The sequence below is a fragment of the Anopheles bellator genome, chromosome 2 (genome assembly GCF_943735745.2).
Source record: "Anopheles bellator chromosome 2, idAnoBellAS_SP24_06.2, whole genome shotgun sequence".
In the NCBI taxonomy this organism is placed as follows: Eukaryota; Metazoa; Arthropoda; class Insecta; order Diptera; family Culicidae; genus Anopheles; species Anopheles bellator.
In genome coordinates this window covers 45,494,891-45,517,095 of record NC_071286.1, presented here as the reverse complement: position 1 = coordinate 45,517,095, position 22,205 = coordinate 45,494,891, and the positions used below count along the sequence as shown (strand labels likewise).

The following is a 22,205-nucleotide window of genomic DNA, read 5'->3' as shown; positions in this document are numbered from 1 at the left end:
TCAAAAGTGAAGGTCGTCGTGAGCATGACGGATAAGCACGGAAGTGAGGAGGAAGTCGCGGAATCGGGCTTTACGTAAATCGGGCAGGTTGTAAAAAGGAACATTGTTTATCATCTAGAGCCATTCATGTATACTGAAACCTCGATGTTCTTTAGTTTTTATACAGAATAAATTTTTCGGCGATGGTAACGAATGATCACGAGATTGAGATGAAAACTACTACGTTCCATGTTCATCGTTGAACAAAATCAGATTCCTAATGTCACAAATATGTCTTTAGGATACTTTATGGTTCACGTTTTTATTTTAATAATCGACTTGATAAGTGATACGTTTGTTCCGACTGAAATTACCAACTAGCTCTCCCCATTTTTCGTTTCACTTGGCTGTCTATCAGTTCAATGAATAGTTTGCGAATTAGTACAGTTTATGAAAGTATAAACAGGCGTAAATTCATTAATTTTAAAATGTGTGTTAATGAAAGATGTAAAATTTTGCAAAATAACATGTACTTCATCGCATTTTTGGCGCTGATTTTTTTACCGCACAAATCAAAACAAATCTGCCAAGTTCCTAGTTCCTAGTTTATCCTTTATGCAGGAAGCTTGCTTGCCGATTGTATTCTAAAAAGATCGTCACACACTAAAATGAGCGGACATTAGGCGATTTCAAAGTTTAAGGATTTCAGTTATATTTCCTTAAAATTGATAACTTAACTATAACCAATCCAAATTTTTTGGCTTCTGAGTTACATAGATTCTGAGAACTGATCTGTCAGTCAAAAGAGTGATAAAAATTGCTCTTTTGAGCCACTTTAAAGCGATCTTTTGCACGGTCTTCGAACGATATACTTTTATCATGTGTCATCAAAAAAGTAATAGATCCTTCTATAAAATGAACAAAAAAAACATTCACATTTCGCATTTCTTGTTTATTTTTGCCGGGAATTCGTAAAGAAAAGAAGAAAAAATTTAGAACCATAGCACTGGTCTGCCGAAACTAGGCATTAAAATAAAAATACAGTTAGCATAGCTTTGTTCTTTTGTGCAATTTAGGGTATGTCAAATGAACGTGGATGTGATTTGAGCAGAAGTGATTTCATCAAAGGAAATGACAATAGTTCGGAGATTGAAAATATCGAAAACTCAAATCGAAAATATTGATATTCGTGAAGGAGCTTTATATGCGTCAAAAGCGATGCAGAATAAGTGAAATTTTGTGAATGTGAAAGTGAAAAATGTGAAAAATTGCTTATTATGACTTCAAGTGTTTATTCACTCTTTAAAAATGATAAAACAAGTTTAGTAACGTTAATTGTAAACAATAAATGGATTTGTATACATTTTTATATAACAAAACACTTAATTTTTATCACTTTGTTGGATAATCTATATATTAGTGTGTGTGTACCGCATTTTCTTTAAAACTACTGAACCAATCCGCGTGAAATTTGGCACAGTTTAGTTTGATTAGAAACTGCAAACGGATTTATAACCACACTGAGAGACAAAGTAAAAAAATACAGAAAAAAATATTCAGAAATCAATTTATTGCTCTTCTATTTCTTTTTTCTCGGACCAAAAACGAACGTAAACACGTTTTTCGTTCGTAACCACGTTTTCGCCCCCAGTGTAATTTGTAATTGTGATTTTGTGTAATTTTTAAAGCTTTCTTTCTTTCTCTCCCCCTTCAAAAACTTGACTTAATAAAGATTGCTAACAAAATCAGTAAAATAAAACTCCGACCTCGTGAATACAACAACAATAAACAATAATCTATTCCTAGATCTATTTAAGAATAATCTATTTCTAGAAGAGCTGATCGTTTTCGTTTTCGTAATTTTTCGTCTCACTTTCGAGTTATAAAAATTATCATTCAAATTATGCGTGCATCGGAATCACTTGTTTTCCAAAACTGTTGTTTTTAGCGGAAGCGGAAGGCGTAAAGCTGGATCAGTGTTGAGCTTCAATGATCCAGGTCCAGATCGGACATCTGTTGGGTAGAAGGCGTAGCTTTTCGGGTGTAGCCTGGCAGAAACGTGTAGATGAGCAGGCCTAAAATGACAAAAATGAAAGCATGTAGAAGTAGGATTCTCTCGACGCTGCCAGATCGCTTACGTTTTGTCCTTAAAATTGAACTGGAAAAGTGTGTTCGTAATCTGCTTCCATGGTCCATGTTTGTCGTGATGCCGTGTGATGGCTGCAAAGTTCCGGCAGTTCCGTTATTCATCCTTTCAACTTCCTCCGCGTGACCAAAACCCATTGAGGAAAACAAGATTGGGACAGGTATTGGATTCGTTGGTATGCGTGAGCCATGGAAGGCCGTAAATGCGGATTGTACATAGATAACTTATCTATTTTGGGAAAATCTAACTAAAATCCTCACTTTTAAAAAAGTATTATGACCGTTGACCACCTTTTCAAACGAGACTGTTGGAATATAGCAACCGTTAAAACCGTCCATTGCACCTTTGTTACACCACATCGTGATCTGTCAAATAAAAGTGCATCTCGCTCTAGCGCGTCAGCTATCTCTTTCACTAGGAAAGGCAAAAAACAGAGACTGGGAACGCAAAAGGGAAGTAGGGAAAGGGAATAGGGGAAATAAGGGGAATTTGGAATTTAAGTCAGCTTTAGAGGCTGGGAACGCAAAATGCCAGGTTTGAGAGCCAGAAATCTTCAGTTGGTCAGAAAGTGCAGAGTCTAAAAAACTAAAATTCGAACAAGCAGGAAATATTTGAAACTTCTCGTATCTCGCTACAATAAACAATAATAACGTCCAAGCGGAAAATTAGAATGGTGCTTTAGTTAACATTGCCAACGTTTTGTGCGCGTGTATAGGAAATTTCCCGTCGAATTTACGTGTTTGTTGCTGTGAAAGTGATCTTTTCCAGACCGGGAACCACTGGATTTTGTTACTACGAAGAAGAGTTAAAACTGCTCGTAGCTCCAATCTGCTCCGTGAGATTCCGTGTTCCGGTGTGTTTGCAAAGCGTCAGCTGTTCCGTGGCCAACAAAGTGAGAGCCGGATAGCAGCAAACAAAAAACCTTCGCTACAGAAAGTGATAACGTTATGGAGTTTCGGGTGTGCTATTTCAATCAACGAACCTAAAACGCATGCGTGTGTGTTGTGTTGAGGTTGTTTCGGAACAGGAATTGCAACAGCAGGAACCGATAGGCAAAGAACCCTTTGTCGTAAAATGGATGGTAGCCGCGGCGCTGCAAAAAGGGTGACACTTTCTAGCGCCGTCGTTGCGTGAAAAGACAAACACGGTAGAATTGAGCGTCGGTGTGTGCGTGTCGTAGAAAAGGGGATTTCTTTTGCCAATATGTGGTGCCTCGTGAATCTGCCGAACGGCACCACTTCCGGTGTGCAGTGTGATCCGAAGCGCATCAGCCAGGAGTGTCTGGAGAAGGTAATGTTCCATTTGCTTAACGAGCGATGTCCTTGATGCCGAAAACTGAGGCGCAGCCGTCCGGGGGCAAAAGTGTTCCGGGGCCGCAGCTGATTGGCGCCCATCCGTCTAGCGATGGCGGCACCGTAACAGCAACCGGGGGGCCACGGGGGGGAATCTGCGGGGACCGCTTCGGCGTTCTAGGCGAAACCGCACTTACTCTAGCATAAGACCGTGGTTCTCTTTTTTATCTCTCTCTCTCTTTCACTCGGCCAGTTCGCAAGATGCAGCAGTATGACCAATGCACCTCCGATGCACTTTGCACTTCGAGCTTTCCTTGTCTGTCTTTCGAGGGCCTTTCGGCGCCAGGACTTCACCGTCGTCGTCGTCGTCGTCGTGAATTTCCTTCGCAATCGAACGCGCACTTTCTTCGACTTCGAAACTACTAATTCACTAAAATTAGTCACAAGAAGCCGTAGGGTAGGGAAGGTTGTTTTTGTTACCGAATAACCGTCACTGACGAGCTACAATTTGGGCTACACCGAAGGAGTGGTGCGTGCGAGAGTGTTTTCGATCCGACGGTCCAAAGGTCGTGTCGTGAAAACCTCATTTCCCCGTGCGTGTGGACGAGTGTTGGGGATGATGCAATTTTGAAGGAAGAGGCCCTTCACGAAGATCGTGCCGTGTTAGCCGCGTTAAGATCGTGCCGGTTAGCGGTGGTAGGATCCAAATTCGGAAGACTCTGCGACGTGTCGGGCATGGAGTCGAAGCACGACAAATCTTAATCACACCACAAACGTGTGATGATTTCACCCAAAATCTGTCAAGCGTTGGGGAGAACATTCTGATGAGTTCAATAGACTACTCTCAGATTGTCATTGGTAGACCTTAAGCTACATATAGAATGTATAATGTATAAATTATTTGCAGATCCTAGGGCACTCGCCACACCTCCAAAGTCACCAACAGGGCAGACAGTACCCTTATCGCGTTTATTACAGAAGTTAACGATCGTTTACCCTTCATTATCACCTCTAATTAGTGAGCAGCAGTATCAGCTTCACTGTACTAACTACACCGCCAATAAAGTTACACCGAAGACACTTCCTCTGGTAGAGTCCCATAAACCCACAGGGCCAAACATACAGCTTCGGGAGGATTAGTGATTGTCCGGGACACTATTATGCAAAACGGCCACTGTGACATCTCAAGGTTGCAGTGCGGGGTGATCTAATCCCCATATGCAAAGGCGCCCCTCAGCGCACTTCAGTTGTAGATAGGGCCGATTATAAATGAATGCAATTAAAACTTACCACAAACATTGCACAACCTACTTGAGCTCTGTCCGCGTGTCATCCGGGCTCCGCACCTTCTAAGGCTTGCGACGTTAGAAAACAGGTTTATCGCTTGGTCCGAGTCTAATCATCTTCTGGACTTAACGATGATCCCCGACGCTCGATGGTCCGTCCTGACCGGACCGGCTGGTTACCAGCCCAGAAGTCAGCGATGCAAACTCCTCCGATGCGTTACGCTGAGCGCAAGGAAATTAATGACCTCGGTTGACGCCGATAAGCTGCCGCCAGAGCGGTCCCCTTATCATCGCACCCCTTTGCCAGGGTCATTGCAATTCGCCGGGGGTGCCGTCGCCGTCGTAAAAGGACGGCTTGGCAACAAGTTCACAGTGTGGCTGTTGACCTTTCGGGGAGGGAGTCCTCGGTTCTAGGTCTGGCTTATCGCCTGCGTCTAGTAGCATGTTAGACCGCCCCGCGCTTAGTGGCAGGGTCAGCAGACGCCCATTTCTCGAAGATTAATCGGACTTGTCCTCGATTTGAATGCCGCCCATGATGAGGACACATCTGAGGACATGTCCGCTGATTAGCTCGGTCTGTATGGTGCGTTGGTAATCTCATCATGAGCGAGATAAGTTCTTTTGATTTACCTTCTGTCTTTTTGTTTACTACATCGATTTTAGAGATGACTCAAGACTTCAATCGATCTCCAATGCAAGCGATCGATAAGAAACACTTTGTTCTTCTTCGCACGAAAGGACTACGCAGTTTCGATTGACGCTGACGCACGAAAGCCCTGCACTCCGATTGCACAGGGGGATTCGTTCCCAAAGTAGGTTATCTGGGCAATGAACAGTTAAATTGCTACCGTCAAACAATGTCGATAGCGCCAAACGATGAAGCTGCCTCCTACAGTCTGGACCTCTGTCTTTGTTTCCGAAGATGTTGATTTCCGTTTCGGATAATGTGGGGTGTTGATTAAAAGGCGGTCCATGTTAATCAATCACACGTAACGCCTACGGAGAGCTCTCACGAAGACTTTTTTTATGTGACCAGCGACGATGCACAGGTGTTTCGTAAGGAAGCCCACCAATCACTTGAGGGAGGAATGGGTGTCCACAAGACGTAATACAAGCCCGAAAGAAAGGACTTTGCCCTTACACTCCAAACGAGCTTTCTTATCGACTTCCAATAACGTGTCAACAATTGATAATAACCTAGGAGGGTAAGATAAGGGCCCTCTACACGGGTTTCGGTAGACAGCGAAACACCTCAGTCAGCTCTCGGACCGTGGACCGTGGTTCGAGAGCAGCCTCAAGATTTGTCAAGTAGCGGTGATAGGAAGTGGGTGAACTGTTTGAACCATTGCTTCACATTTGTTCACGTTGGCGCTCGACAGATTGCCCTTATCTCGTGAATCAGTCTCACCGGTCTTCTCTACCCGCCCATTTACCGTAAAAGGAAATGTGGGTCGTGGTGAATGTTATTCCCTCAAACCCGCCTCTAATCAACGGCCCACGGTTTGATCTGATCCTGCCGCAAATTGAATCTAACGAACAGATAAACATATTATGCCCGTCCCCGGTGCTGCTTGTTTCGCACACTCTCAATAATGGCGAGCCGTGGCGTCAATCGCAGTGGACCGCGAATGCTGTGAATTGGTCACGTCAATTGGACTTCCAGGCTATTGCTATTAACTCCTCCTCACGGCGGGGTGGACATGATAACAAACGCGAAACGAAGGTGGCCAAACAAACAAAAATATATTATCATCGTCCCAGATGGTACGGTGCCCGGGGCATCGTAAATATTATTATCTGCCCGATGCCGACCCGCCGCCGGCATCCAGACTCTTTTCCGGCAGACTTGGTCCGCCATGTAAATTGGCTTAAGTACTTCACTCCCTTTTGACGTAACGACGGGCGCAACTTTCCGCGGCCACATTTCGGACCTGCTGTCCCAGATGCACGCCCAAAAAGCATATTTTGCGATACGATGGTGAAGATAAGAGAGGCCCTCTACCATTTCGGTTCAGGGCCATTATCACGCCCCCCCTCGGTCCTAGTGATGGTTTTTTCGTTTCTTCTCCATTTAATCTGACTCCCAACTTTGGGCACCGATGGCGCATATTGCGCATTTCCATTTTTCGTCTACCGTGTCCCGCGGCCATCGATGATTGGTTACAGTGGCGATGTCTGCTCCAAGAAAGTATCCAAAGTAAAAGAAGACACCGCCTTCGTTCGTAACACACAAAACACACCATTCTCTATTGTGAGTTACTCAACCCGGTCGCGCGAAGCACACGCCGGCACCAGACACAGAACCTGAAGGCAAACAAACAGGGCTGAGGTGTCAGGCGTTCTTGGCCGGCGTTATCGTGCTGCGGAGCGACGGCCGATTGCCGTTGCGTATTGCGCATTAAATCGAAACCCCGCGGTTAAGACGACCGCGGTCTAAAAGGTGGGCGACACAAACGTGGGTGTCTCACTTCGTACTTCTGCCACGAAAAAAAACGAGAACAACTGCAACGTACGTCTTGTCAACAAGCGGGAACGCGAGACACACCTCCACTGGGGTTTTCGCGAAAACGAAAATGTGTCACCATTGGAATGCGAATTGGGAATCGAAATGCTTTAATTTATTTTGGAACTTCACATAAGAACAATTAGCATTAGAGTAAAGCACCCTTGGCACAGCAGTGTCCTTGAAGCGCAGCAACTCCAAAAACCTCCATACCCACGGGGCCCAATTAGCGTGTTCGCATAAAACCACCGGCGGCAACACTTGCTGGACTTTAATCGCCGCTCAAAATGGTGGGTCCCTCCAGGAACAAGGAAACGTGCAACACCCCGGGGCCGTCGAAACCACGGCATCGGAAGGGTCAGGAGTGTGGAATTGATTAACGACCCGACAGGCCCCACCGGGACCCCACAGGTTTGCAGGAGTTGTTTATTTTGTCGTAGAATGTTTAGTGTCCTCACCCGCGGCTCGGAGTTACTTTACTTCGTTTAATGGGTTCTAACTCGCCCTATCTCTTTCTCGCTCCGCCGGAAGTTAAATCGTTCGCCAAGAGTTGTGCGCTTCCGTGTTCCGTAGGACGGCCTTAGGAACGTATATCCCGGCCTTCGTTTAATGGTTTATCCTATGGAAAACGGCAAATGTGTAAGAACAAACGTGTGCGTTGTTAGTATGCCTTCATGTAGGGGGTTTCAAAATGGCGTAGAACGGTTCCACGAAGCCGAACACGCTACACCAATTTGTTTTGTGGTCCGTGAGAAGGTGGTCTTGCCGTGTTCTACGAAACTATCCTTCCAAAGGCGAGGAACCAACTTTCCAATACCCCTACAGCGTGTAAGGTATGACAACTAACCTCGAAAAACCGGGCAGCGGGCGGAACCTTGGGGAAGTGGAGACTAATCCCATTACTAGAGGGCTGTTGTGCCATCCTTTGCAGAACGTTTTCCGATGCGGTAAAAAGCGAAAAGTCTTGCTCAACACTTTCATTTTTTGTTCCGTTTTAGACGATTTTTAGTGACTATAAGTGCTGCTATCGATAATATAGTATTCTTAAGGTATTTCGAGCCTTAGAACCGCTGATAATGTGCAGTAACCGCCGATGGATTCGATTGTCCGATTGTGGTGAGCTCTGTAAGAACAACTTGAAGAAGCCGGCTAGTCGATCGCGGTGAAGACCAGGAACCGATATGTCGGTCATTGCGCATTGATTCATGGAGCTAACGGGAACGGCGGGAAGAACTCGGTATAATTGGTTCACGGGCACAGCCAGCCGCGCCTCACAGATCTCAGCCTGTCTGAGGACAATGCTGCGATTGCGGTTGCTATCCTACGGTGGCCCTTTCAGGAATCTGGGAGGACTGACCGCGTCAGCAAGCATGCTGCGCTCACATAACCTTCAATTGCAGCCCATTAGCCGTCGGTTGCAAATGGAGGAATATTTGTGCCGTCCCCAATCCCCCACAGTGAGAGCCTGGCAACACAGAGGCAGGGGCCGCCAGAGAGTTGTTGTTGTTGTGTTGGGTCGGATCGAGCTCAAACATTTGTCGTCGGCTTAATCTCGTGCACAGTGGGTTGACTGACCGCTGCCGCCAGAGCGCCGCACCCACAGCGACATCAACCGGCGGCGACTTTTTTCGACATGTGTATTAAGGATCGGCAACGTTGTTCTGTTGTCGGTGTACCCTCACGATATCAGCACGAGCTAATCGGGGCACGACGGACCATTGTGGTGCCGGTTCCTTTGAGTTAGCATCTCTTTAAAACAAACCACAGTCTAGAACGCACGACGCAACGATATGTTGACCACCGTCATCATCATCGGCGTGGTGGCGCTAATTTTTTTGTGCGATCGCCAATCGATCGATCCTCACACCGGTCCGGGGGCAGGGGGACACGCAGCAAAACAGGGCGGCTCGGAACCACCACCGGTTCGTTCCGTAACCCGTTCTTCGGTACAACTCGGGCGGCAAAACGGGGCCGTAAAAATAAAGTTTTATTTTTATCCCCCCAAAAAGCACGACGCGAAGTGGCGGCGTCGGGGACAGGTTCGCTCGGGCTCTCGACGACATCCTTTGACAACAGCAAGTGACAGTTGCACGGTGCGAGGTGCGCCAAGCCGAATCGAAACGAAATCGATTCAAAGTTTGGAATGGGTTCCCGCTGGGTGCGCTGGGTCGTAAATCGCTGCAAGATGCGTTCTTGCGTCCATCGTTTCGTTCCTCATAGGAATTCGAATGCAAACGAGATTCCGGTGAAGGATTCGACTGCAAACCATCGATCTTTAAACAGTACATTGTATTGCTGAGAGCTTTTAGTCGACTGTTCCATTCGAGTCCCACCACATTTTAGTGTCGCTTATGTGTCAACGCCACAACAGGCACACGGCTTCAGATTCCTCCCGGTTTGCGATTCGGTTTCAAGATGTATCGTATACGCGCCGCCGCCGCGGCCGGTCACGATTGCTGAGCGCGGCATTCAAACAAACACACAACACCGCGCGCAAACGGCACGAGAAAATGGCTTGGACTTTGGACCCCGCGAGCTCTCTAGTAGGCAGCGATCACTCGCCGACCATGTGCTCGCGTCCGTCCTGGCTGGCCAGAGCGAGAGCAATCCCGCCGCCATGGCCACAGCGTGCGTCAGACAGAGAGAGACCGGAAAGGTGAACGAGCATCGCGAACGGTGACCGTTTTAGCAACTGGCTGGTGGCGGTTTTTTGGGGCCGCGGGGAGCTCGGTGTGCAACACACACATACACAGAGCACGCATTAAAACACTGATCGCGCCAAAGAGAGAGATTCGCGACGAAAAAATGCATCACTGGTGTGTTTGAGTGTCTGTGTCGTTAAGCCGGAATTTGTGATAATATCGGGATCCGGGCTCAGGATGATCTTCTTTCGCGAAGATTTCGGTCGATGCATATTTATTTTACGGGCAAAATGATGCCAAATTGCAGTTACAAATTTGATGATGTTTTCAAAGAGTTAGCGGTGTGACATTTAGCGCCCATTGAACTCATCGTTTCCGGGCAAGAAAACAAGCACCGCGAGCTGTTTTTAATGCAAAAAGAGGTTGCTGGAAAAAGTTACTGTAAACCGACCGCTCGTTGACGTTTGCGGCTAAAAACCAGCAACGCCGCGTTTTCGATTTCGAGTGTTGGCCAAAGTGTCAAATGGCCCCAGCTACCCTGATTATGTTCAGGAAGCAGCACACACACGCCAATTGCGTGTAAACCGATTACCCACGCAAGAATCAGGTACGCAAAGCCTTCAATCGTAAAACCACCAAAGGACACATCGTGAGAGAGAGTAGGAAAAATAGCCCCAATTAAAGGCGAACCATTTTCCGGGGTGGAGCGCCATCAGCCTTTAATAGTGGATGGTGGTAGTAAAGCCTCGCAGATCGAGCTGCCAGCGTAAGTGCAACGGGTTGCTGATCTGTGCAGTACGTGACTTCCGCCACGAAGCGCAGTTGCTACGCTTTGGCATGCGTATTTCGTGCAGCAAGCTAAGAACTACCAAGCGCCTTTACAAGCTGGCAACAAGAAAGTGATACACTCATTCGAGTGTACGTCGTTTTAATTTTTACAGCTATAGGTCCGATCTTTGATGAAGTGCTATGTTTACAGTTTATTCATACGCGATCAAGTCAGTGCTTGTGTTTCGTGAACCAGAAAATTGTAATGGATTCTTATAGAGAACAAATCAAGATGCTGCATCTTCAAAACCTCACAAACATTCAGATGAGGAGGGAGCTGTCACATCTGAACCTGACTAGACTTTTCGTGTACAGGATCATCAAACGTTTCGAAGAAACTGGTACGGTTGTCCACAAAAGGAAACCGGGAAAAAACGGGCTGTACGGACTTCAGCGGTAATCAAAGCGGTGATATTCGACGAAATCCGGCCTGGTCGGGAAGAACAAAATGCACTTGATATGAAAATGAGTCACACCTCCATGCAAAACATAATTAAAAAAGATCTTGGATATAGCCCTTTTAAGATGCAGAGGATTCATGGACTATCTCTCAAAAATGTTGCCGACATGGAGGCTTGAAAATCAACAAGCAGCACTACTTGCAAAACGTTATCAGAAGCCATTTGCTTCCTTTTGCCAAGGAACTTTTTTAAGATGAAGATTTTTGCTTTCAACAGGATTCAGGATTGAACAGGATTAAGCAATGTAAAGCATTTAATTGAACCAAATACATTGTAAGTTTACTACTGTATCATGTTATTGAAACAGTCAGAAGAGAATTCTGATTTTTATGACATAATTTAAGTGTATCTGCGGGGACAAACGATGCGTAACGTAATTTTTTTTGGCATTTCAAATTAATGCCAAACTGCTGCGCTTCTGTCAAAACGTATGTGTTTTGGCCGAGGCGTAAACAGTTTGGCATTACAAATTAATTTTACGCTACTTTTTACGCTTCGTGTGGCCTCCCAGTATCACTTTCACGTTGCCACTCTGTATATCGACGATCTTCTATAGTTTCTGTCCATATTTATAAACCACTCCTGCTCAATTCTGAGACTCTGACTAGGCGGCTACACGAAGCGTGAAAACTAGCGTAAAATTAATTTGTAACTGCGGGGACACACGAAGCGTGAAAACTAGCGTAAAATTAATTTTTAACATCAAAACGTTTACACTTCGTGTGGCAGCAAAAATATAAAAACGAAACGTGAAACGTGTTTACGTTCGTGTTTTTGGTCCAAGAAAATAGAAATAGAAGAGAAATTAATTGATTTTTTAATTTTTTTATCTGTTTTTTCCGATTTTGTTGCTATACCAGCAAATAAAAACATAAATTATTCTCTGTTTGTAAGCAAAGCGTATGAAAAAAATAATTACGCTCGGGTTTACGCCTCGCGCGAGCCGTAAACGTTTTGACAGCGCCGCAGCAGTTTGGCATTAATCGTTAATGTCAAAATCATTACGTTACGCTTGATGTGGCCCCACAGTGACACCATCATGCTCTGGAGCCGTTTGTTTGCTGCATTAGCTTTATCGATCGAGGCAGATTGAGAAACACTGATTTTCGATCAAAAACACAGTCATTGTTTTTTGGACCCGTGTGTCCTCCAGGCGCTTCTCTGCTGTCTCCCTGTGTGACTGGCACGAGACCTTGGCTAATCCTGTGGGTCTCTTAAACCTAGATTCGAAGGGCGTAAACTACTGAGTCACTGTCGAAGTCACTTCGTTTGGGGCGGCCCGGTCAGCGAGATAAGATAGGATCGATTCGAAGGAAACCTAATTAGCGACGTGGCCTTTGCTTCAGTGACACAGTGAATTGTTTGTTTGTTTGTTTTGGCACCCCCGAAAAACGCTGGGTATTTCCCGCGGCATCTGCTTAATCCCCCCCCGCACACCGACCGAAAGGAATCCCTTAAATCCTCAAGGCCTCAGATATCAACGGGGTCCGGATGTTCCATGGAAATTTTTAAGACGGAAATCAGCACACCGCGTCCGGGTCGAAACCACCAGCCAGTCGGCGCCCTCTGAACGTGATGTGTGGCCCGTGTTCAAATGTGTGCTGCACGCGAACGAAAAGGAAAAACTAGCAGCGACTCGCGGGTGGCAACAACAACTGCAGTTTGCGGCCGCCAGCTGTTGGACTTTGATCGCGATTTTCCCCGCCATCAGCTGCCAGCCAGCTGCTTAGCGAGGCGGCGGCGATGGGTGGAAGTTATGCCACGCGCACTGCGCGGCTGCGTTTTCTTTGTGCTCGGCCCCAGTTCATGTTCCCCGTTGGAAAAGATTGAAGGGAATACCTCACACAGAGGACGTCACCTTCTGGCACAAGCAGCTGGCATCCTACCGTGCCAAATGCGGATGGGGAGCAAAACCATTTAGTTTTTAAATCATGTTTGTCCTTTGCCCTGTTTCGTTTCACTGCGATCATGCTTCGTTTTCACTTCGCTTTCCCTTTTCTCCCTTTTCCCTTTTCGTGTTTTCCTATATTTATCGGCTAGTTGTTCTGTTTTAGCATAATCTCTTTTCTTGTTTAGTGCTGTCCGAGAGGGTTGCTTTGAAAAAGAACGAAAGACAGCATTTTGGTTGTTCTTTTGGTCTTGTCCAAAATGGCTGCTCTTTGAGTTACTGCACTAAAACTGAATAACAACACTACTTAATGCCAAACCAGGGTTCCATCCATTGGATAACAGAATTATGTAAATTAGTTGAATCGCGTAATACACCACCCTGCAATAGCACCCTGCAAACGACCACAACAATGGCCATTTCTAAGCCTCATTTGGAATGTTGTTCCAATCAGAACGAGGAGTGTAACAAGGTGGCCCACTCCTTGCGCCGGGGATCAACCCGTTGAACCTTACTGCTCGCTTTCCACAATTATTCAAAACACGTCCCACACGTACGGTACGGGAGACTCTCGTCTAATGGATCCACAAAGGTACGTGAACCGGCCTGCCATTTGCATGCCAAACGTTCGAATCGGAGTCCGAAGACTGAACGAAAACAAAACAAACACACTACAATCCTTTTTCCGCGCCTTAAGACGCTTCGCTATTGCTTTGGTTAAAATATGCGAAAACCTTGCCACAATGGGCCGAGAAGGGTTAGTAATGGTGGATGACTAATGGTTCACTCTGCTGACGTCACACAGTCCAATGGCACATCGTGCAGTTCGACACACTCTCTCTCGCAATGTCACGTACGCCAGCCAAATGAAAACTCTGGAACACGAAAGAGTAAAATAAACACTTGATTGTGATCATCATCGCCCGCGGGACTTCTTCCCGGGAACTTCCCGTAGCTAAACAGAACAATCCCACATGGCGGTCGCTAGAGTACACGGTAGCCAGAGCTCTAACCTTCAATTACGAGACGATGTCAACGGCACGGCACGGCAGTCCCCGGAGTAACCTTGTGCGCCCCCGCTGCTGGATACTCTCCGGAAAGACCACCGGTCAGCATCTGGGTGATCGATAGCGATCGCTAGAGAGGTAATTGGTGCCCCCCCGGCACTCTACTCCCTCGCTGACACACGTGCTTTGACCACGCGCACATGATCGCAGCGTGACTGCGGATGGATACGGCGGTCAGTTCCCCGCGCCCGGTGATGTCATCGCCCGGCCACAACCAGCTGTCGGGGGGGATGATCATCGCTTTCGGACGCACTGTGATCGATCTTTGAGCTTTTTGCTACTCGCCGTATCGTGTTTTTTGAGGTAGAGCAGCCGCCTAGCAACAGCGGTGATCGGTTGTAAGATGTTTGTTTTTTGCAAATGATCACTGAGAGTGTGCGTAAGTGGGTGCCCTCGGATATGGTGGCACACCACCGCATAATCCTCTCCATCGGTCAACTGTGTGTGCGTGTGTTCGGATGATCGCTCACCGATCGGACACCGGTCAGACATTTGGATTGGGGTGCCCTGAATATATCCCATAGGGCGAAAGGATTTCAGAGGTCACTCTTCTTTCCCTACAGACAAGACCGGGGTTGGTCACCATTTCGCGAATTAGACGACGCTCCGCCAGGACAGACACGGCGCGCAACGTGAGAATCGCTGGATTGTAGAAGCTACCTGCTGCCTATCGCACGTCACCCTTTCGTCGGCACCGTCAGTGTGTGCGTGGAGCGGTGGAGAGCTTTGCCAGGGGCAAACTAGAGCCGCCGCGGGTCCAAAGTCCGAATCCGCTCGCTTCGCCGAAACCGGTGCAAAGTCCATCCTCGGGCTGTTAGTTTTGGAACTATACGCGAGGCGCGCGAGCCGGTAACGCCGCTTCAGCTGCGTTCCTATCCGGCTGGCCGGTGTAGTGGTGATGACCGACGCTGACGAACGACCGACGATTGTAACAGTAAATAGTTGGCGATGCGACACATGGGCCACAAAGAACATCGCCGCAAACAGGTGGCGCAACAGCACGCTTGTGTTTGGAGTGCCCTTTCGCATCGGCGACGGATGGTCAAGAGAGGAGTAGCATAAAATTTTTATCACCCTGCTGCCGCCCCGTCGTTGGCCATCTTGCATAAATAACGACGAGAGAGCATGTGTCGTCATTCGAACGGCTTGCAGCGCGTGAAGGACATTTCACTTCTCGGTCGTTGTCAATGTCACCACACTGGGGACGACCGTCGGCTGCGCGAACACCGTGATCAGCATCATGGTTAACCTGGCCATAACAGAATGGCCCCCACCAAAAAAAAAAAAAGACCGGAGAAAGAATGGTTAGCCAAGTTTGACCGATATACGGGACCAATTCGGGTGGCCAGTCTCACGGTATCGACTTAGTAACAGACTGGGGTCGTGGTCTAACTTATTTTGGGAGCATACTCTATCCATTTTCACCCTCGTGACATCAGCGGCCCTCTACCGGGCGGGGGACCATAAAACACAGAACTACAAATGGGCACCACCCCCCAAAAGCTCGAGGGACACTAGAGCGGGTCTTTTTCCCGGGAGGGGTTGACATTAGAGAGGCCGATAGAAGACGGCCGAGCCGAGCGGGCGTGTTCCGTTATCGATTGATAAGCTGGTTCGGTTCGATTGACGAAGGGGCCGCGAAAACAACTCTGGAGCACGCACCCGGCAGTCGGCAATCAACTCGCAACACACCCACGAGCGGAGCACGTGCGTGTGTTGCGTTTAGTGATAAAAACGCGTTTTGAATGTGTGCGAGGCCGGTGTGGGAGGCCAAACGAGCCAGAGCCACTCGGTTGCGGCGTGAAAGTATGGAATTAACCGCCGATGGGGAGAAGAAGAAGACGGTGGCCACAACAACAGTGGCTGTGTATCACACAAAAACCAAAGGTCCAAAGTCCAGCCGGCGTTGTTGGGTTGGATCACCGCCCGTTCGGAACGAAGTTGGCGCTACGGACCGAGCGCACGCGCTGAGCTGGCGACGGTTCCGTAGGTTCCCGGGAATGGTTCACTTGGGTGTGTGTTGTTGCACTGTGTTTTTACCGGTTGTCCCCCAGAGTCACCCATTTTCATATCAAAGTTTCTTTTTTGCGGCACCCATGGCGCGAAAGGCTTTAAGTGTTGGACGGATGTTCACATTCTTTCGCTTCACTAGACTCTAGTTTTAAAGTTAATTTATTTATCACCATCCAATTGCTTCGTTGTTAGTTGCATTTGTTGTTGAGGAGTCCACAGGGTTTAAAATTTAAACACTCCGCAAATGGGACCTACAGGGTTGTACAGGGTGCGCCATCTAGCGTTCTTTGTTTTATTTGGTTATTTAAAAAAATGCTTAATATTTTTCGATGCTTGAACATTTACTTAAAAGGTTGATTCATCAGATTTAAGTATACCTATACAACTTTGGTTGCAGAAAGTAGAGAAATATGAAAAAATATTTCCAACTTGTCAGGTAGTTTTGTTAATAAGCAATATTGTGGTTCGGAAAACCCACACATCGTGCAAGAGAAGCCAATGCACCCAAAACGAGTGACTCTTTGGTGCGAATTTTGGCTGATTGGTTTTTGGGCTAATTTGCAGCTGAGAACTTGGACGGCATTTGGTTTCAACAGGACGGCGCTACGAGCCATACAGCGACAGCCACAATGATTTTACCAAATATTTGTGGATATTTTACCAAAACTGTTTTGCATTAAAAAATTGAAAAATTAATCTTTCCAATAAATGTCGAAGAATATTAAACCATTTTTATTTTATAACCATATAGAAAGAGATAATCTTTCGTGGCGCATCCTGTAGCGCACTGGACTTGATGTTTCCCTCGAATGGGTCTTTTAAATTCGAAACGCTTCAATTGGTGACCAAATTAATGGGAAGATTAATGTCACCCGGCATCGACTGTATATCGCTCAGCTTCCTACTAACGGCCCTCGGAAATGTGGGTCAACCCACGCTGGACTACACGGTTGCGTCGCTGTGCCTTCTGAAACCCCTTGGAGCCCAGTTAATTGATTTTTTGGTGTTCGTCTTCTTGTTGATACGTTGCGTTGGTTGCTATTTACTTGGGCAAGTGATTAGGACCTAAAGCAACGCGAGACACGCACAGCTCATTACTTGTGTGCGGTCCTTCCGAAAAAAAAGTTCACCACGAGGCTGCCGTTCAGCGAACGGCGGAGTGGAGTTCGTCTGCATATGAAAGACACCTCCGCAAGGCGAACCACTCCACCACCGACCACGTCCTAGCGATCACGTTTTTGTGGCCATTCTTCCACAGCGGAACAGGTTTTGGCCTTCTTCTTCTTCCCCGTATGTGCGGTGTACGTCCGGCGTCGTCGTCGTCCGCACGGTTTTGTTTGTCTCTCTGTACGTCCGCCCGAAAAGCACAAATCTTCCGTCGCCACGACGGGGTAGCTTCATTAGCGATGCAAACATTTCGTCAACCGGTCACCTCGGCCATAAAGGGGAGAGAGGCACTCCTTGGGATTGTCGCGACGAATCCGACGGATCAGCCGTGCCCATCCGAGAAACTCGGGGAGCCCGTGGATAGGATAACCGAAAATCAAATAAATAAGCTCTTCGCGGCATTGGCGGCCCCAAAGTCCACATCGGAAATGGAAATCGAGTTGTTGTTGGAAAGCTCGCCACACACGGAACGTGCTTTTTCTTAACGCCTTTTGGTGCGCAGAGTTACGTTTGAGTTACGTAAACGTCATGAATTATGGGCCTCGGGTTTTGGCTGTCGCCCCAAAACGCTGCAATGTTCCAAGAATTTACACGAAAGATTGACGGTCAATTCTTCGGTGGAAAGTGGAGCTTGTTTCCAATCGAAGAAGTGGGCAATTACTCATCAGCTGCCGGTTGTTGGTCCGATTTCCCGTCCGGTCTCTTGCAATTGTTGTCCTCCCAGGAGCACACTGGCCCAAGGAGTTTCCAGTGATGGTACTTTACGGCGTTAAATATTTACGAACCGTCTTCAACGGCGGCCAGACGGTAGCGCAAACGTTCGGGAACATACTTCCGGATAGCAGCCATTTGCTTTCTTCGTTGTTGTCCTATTGCACAATGCGCACTAAAACAATACAGACTGAAATAGGTTGCTTTACTGTGTGTATACGAATTCCTCCGTCGACGTTATCTTCAAAATGTTCCACCCTTCCTGACGATCGTGTAAACCCAACCGCCACTTCCGCCGGTAAATCGATCTTCACAACGGGGCAAAATGGCCGCTCAAATATTAGCACAAATACACACGAGGGGTGCTTCTTTCAAACTGCACCGAAGGTGGTTTGTTATATGAGCATTTACGATAAGACAGAACGGCGACATTACTCGAGATGATGGAAGGCGAAGTACTTAGCAGGCAGGCAGGGAGGTGAGACGATAAGGGGAACAACCAGGTATTAATTGGCGCTGGTTGCTGATAACGAAACCCTTTCCCGCCTACAGCTTCTTGTGCCTCGTTTGGATGGACCCATTTCACCCTTTGTTAGCGATAAAGCCTTTGGTGCACTGTTTACTCCGCGTACCACAATGCTAGGATAGGACTGGAAAGAAACAGGCACCAATCTATATGTATCTTCTCACTGCCGGGGATCGAGGAGTCTTAAACACCTCGGAACGTTCGGTGAAACAAACAACATGACGCTCCATCAAGAGAAGTTTATTTATTGACTTGAAACGTTCTATTATTCTCCGCGAAGTACGGATCCTCGAAACCGGGTCATACAGCTGCACGGTGGTTGCGGCATTCTGTTATTTCAAGCGGGTGAATGTACGATATTGTAGAGGTCCAACTGTAGCCCAGCGCCCGAAGATCCGTTCAATCAACATGTTATTTTACAAATGAAATGCGCGAACGAATTCGATAACTTATCACTTGTCACAACTTATCTAATATCTTCTGTTCGCTTTGCTTCTTCCATCTGCAGGTCTGTGCCGATCTGGGTATCATCTGCGAGACGGACTACTTTGGTCTGATACCGGTGCGCGTCGGTGACCATGCGGACGTGGACGAGTGCAGCGTCAAGCAGTGGATCAACCTGCGCAATCCACTGCATATCTACACGAACGACCGAACGCATCCGTTGCTGCTGTCGCTTCGCGTAAAGTTCTGGGTCCCGGCACACCTGATACTGCAGAGTAGTGTCCGTAACCTGTTCTACATGCAGGCCCGCCAGGAGCTCTTCGATGGACATCTGCGACCCACCAGCTGGGCTAATGCCGCATATTTGGCCGCTCTACTGCTACAAGCGGACGGTTACAAGTACGATCCCGTGAAGGTTCCACCAGCACCGGTCGGGGCCATCGAATCGGAATCAGTTTGCCGGTCTTCGACGGCTGGCGCTACGGATGTTACCGATCTTCCCGACCGTCGACCGGTCCCGCAACTTCGACGTCCATCGAAGCGAAAATGCTCCGAAATCGAGTGCAAGCGTGGAAGCGTTAGTTCGCAGAGCTCTGCCTCTCCGCCGATCGGTTGGCATTTGGACGATCTAGGATCGCACTCTGGCGGCATTTCTCCATCGGCAGCACCTGCCGCGGAAGAGTTGGCCAAAGCTTCACCAAAGAACATTTACCATCGGTACGGTGCCCTACGGCCCGCATTCGAAGGCGATGATGATGTGGCCGAGGGACAACGGCAACTAGCTCAGCCCACCGAATACCATCAGCAGATTGCTGGCGAGCACGAGAAGCTGTCGCTGATCAAGATGAGTGCCACCTCGGCGCAGTACTGGCTACTGGAGGAAATCTGCAGTTTGATGGGGTACGGGGAAGAAATCTTCGACGGTGTTACGATCGGCGAGCCGGCCGTCGTTTGCAAAATCAGTGTCAGTCCGCACGGCTTAACCATCGTGAAGGACGACGAAAAGTATAGGTGGGTGTGGTTGAAGCGCACTTGTGGGTGACATTTCGCATTTCATATAATCGTATTTTTCTTTTTTAGCGTTCCATTTACTGCCGTGAAACTGGCTAAATCCATCAAGCGATCGTTTCGCCTGACGTACATGAACGAAAACCACGTAGAGACGCACGTGGAACTGAAGCTGCCCAGTCACCGGACGGCGGCCTCTCTGTACCGGGCGATCATCGAGAAGCACGAGTTCTACTCGTGCGAAACCGTGCGACCCATCGTGACGACGCAGTTCATTCGCGATCTAAAGGGTACGATCGCGTCCATGTTTAACGAGGACACCGAGCTAGGCAAGCGGTACGTGTTCGATATCAAACGCACCTGCCGCGAGGTGTACGACGCCGCCCGCCGGACCCTCCACGCACGCGGCATCGAGATCAGCAACAAGGTGGAAGAGCACACCGAAAATCCGGCCGATGCACTTGGGCGGTTGAAAGAGACGCAGCGCGCGCAACGTGAAGAGTACGCGCAGTTGGAGCGGCTTTATGACGAGCGGATACGAGAGGCGATCACCTGCCCCATCTGTGCGGATGGCGTGATCGATACGACTTTTCTGCCCTGTGGCCACATGACGGCGTGCAGGGCGTGTGCAGAGCAGTAAGTGTTACCCGTCGACTCTTACCCGGACAACAATTAACATCCCGATGTTTGCTCCCGACCCTTTTCCAGATGCGAGCGTTGTCCGCTGTGCCGTTCGAACATTGAGTGTATCAGCAAAATTTTCCTTCCACCATTGCTGCAATCGCGCAAAAGCACAACGGCAGCCACAGCGTCAAGAGTGCTGCTGCAGGAAGAATATCTTTCCGCCGCCCCGGATCCCGGAACCGTTGGCGGCCTACCGAAAGCTCCACATCCGGTCGCAACGTTGGTGCTGTAAACCCGACCGATGAAGAAAACCAGTGCAAGAACCTTCATTTACATCGCTCAAAAGAAGGCGGAACACGAACGTGGCGGGCGAAACACATATAGATAAGCGAATTGGTGATATTATTTGTTAAATGTATTGTTGCACGTGCTGAACACTGTAGCAGCCGGTAAGGAAGCGAAAAATCTAGTTCGAACAGTCGAAACGAAAGATCAGTTTAGTCAGTGAATCGATGTGTAAACAAAAAAATTACCACTAGTTGTGTACCCGTTAGGGGAAAATGTTAGTAGCTACCGTTAAGTTTATCGATGCTAGTTTTCAACACCGTGATCCTTTTATGTTTTTAGAATGCTCTGTCGATTAGCGCTGTCCTTCTTTTTCTATGTTTTTCTTAAAATTTTACAATGCAAAAGTACGTTTATCAATATCAGGCTTTAAGAACGGAACAGACACCAAGTTCGCATTGTTGGGCAATGTGTTGGTGTGAAGTATTTTTTTTTCGAACCTAAAAAATTCCAACAATGGGCGCGATTCACGAAACTGGTCAATGCCACTGTTAGTAGATGGATGGTTGGTTGAACGGTTGGTCTGTGCTAACATATCGTTTCCCTACCACTAACAAGCAAATATGCTGATAACCGTTGTGTAAGATAATAGTAATTGTTAAATGGCGTCGCTTCTAAGAAGTTTCGCGCATTAAAAGGCCACATAGTGTTTAAGAATGCAGAGCAAAGGTTACATGTTTGAAAAGATTGAAAGATTGAAAGTTACATGTTGTACTACAAAAAACGCAGAAAAATAACTAAACTGTTGTGGCCCTTTCACATAAGTGCTTCATTTCGAAACGCTGTGTGTTAACACTGTGTTTAACCGAAATAAAGTCCCTGCCCCATTAGCGAGCGGTAATTGAAATCTTTCAACAAACCGTTCGCCGAAAGGCTTGGTACTCCAGGTAAGAGTATTTCTCAACAGAACATGGTTCGAAATCGATATTTTCACCTCCAAAGCACCTACAATTAAATCAAACGAGCAATGGTGAAACCGTCACTAGTTTATGGCGACCTTCTTTCATTGTACAATTTATATTGTTCTCTGTGCAACGGTCGATTTAAAATTTCGTTCCGGGCGCATGGCGAACAATTCGAACTCAGTTGACGTTTTCTTTGACGTTTGTTTTCGAACCAGTCGCCGATTTCGCCGCAACGCCAGCGATTTCGGGCGATCGTTTGCCAACACCAACACATTTGAACCGGTGGGCTATTCGGACGCAATTGCGGCAGTGGTAGTGTGCTCGATGACCGCTACTAGCGGAGTTGGCGAGCGTACAGAGTGAAGGAATC

At 47.6% G+C, this 22,205-nt stretch overlaps 1 protein-coding gene across 1 annotated transcript; it reads left to right on the top strand.

The window, feature by feature from the left end:
• The first annotated feature begins 2,740 nt into the window (after nt 1–2,740).
• On the top strand, nt 2,741–21,682 carry LOC131208817 (E3 ubiquitin-protein ligase MYLIP). Its single transcript, XM_058201717.1, has 4 exons — nt 2,741–3,415; nt 19,018–19,964; nt 20,034–20,597; nt 20,670–21,682. The coding sequence occupies exons 1-4, from the start codon at nt 3,329–3,331 to the stop codon at nt 20,875–20,877; spliced, it is 1,806 nt and encodes a 601-aa protein (XP_058057700.1). The 5' UTR covers nt 2,741–3,328; the 3' UTR covers nt 20,878–21,682.
• Nucleotides 21,683–22,205: the final 523 nt, after the last annotated feature.

Bases quoted from the DNA above. Each gene is read 5' to 3' on its own strand.
- LOC131208817 (XM_058201717.1), top strand. From the start codon at position 3,329: ATGTGGTGCCTCGTGAATCTGCCGAACGGCACCACTTCCGGTGTGCAG. The intron at 3,416-19,017 runs GTAATGTTCCAT...TTCCATCTGCAG, and splicing joins GCCAGGAGTGTCTGGAGAAG to GTCTGTGCCGATCTGGGTAT. The intron at 20,598-20,669 runs GTAAGTGTTACC...ACCCTTTTCCAG, and splicing joins TGCAGGGCGTGTGCAGAGCA to ATGCGAGCGTTGTCCGCTGT.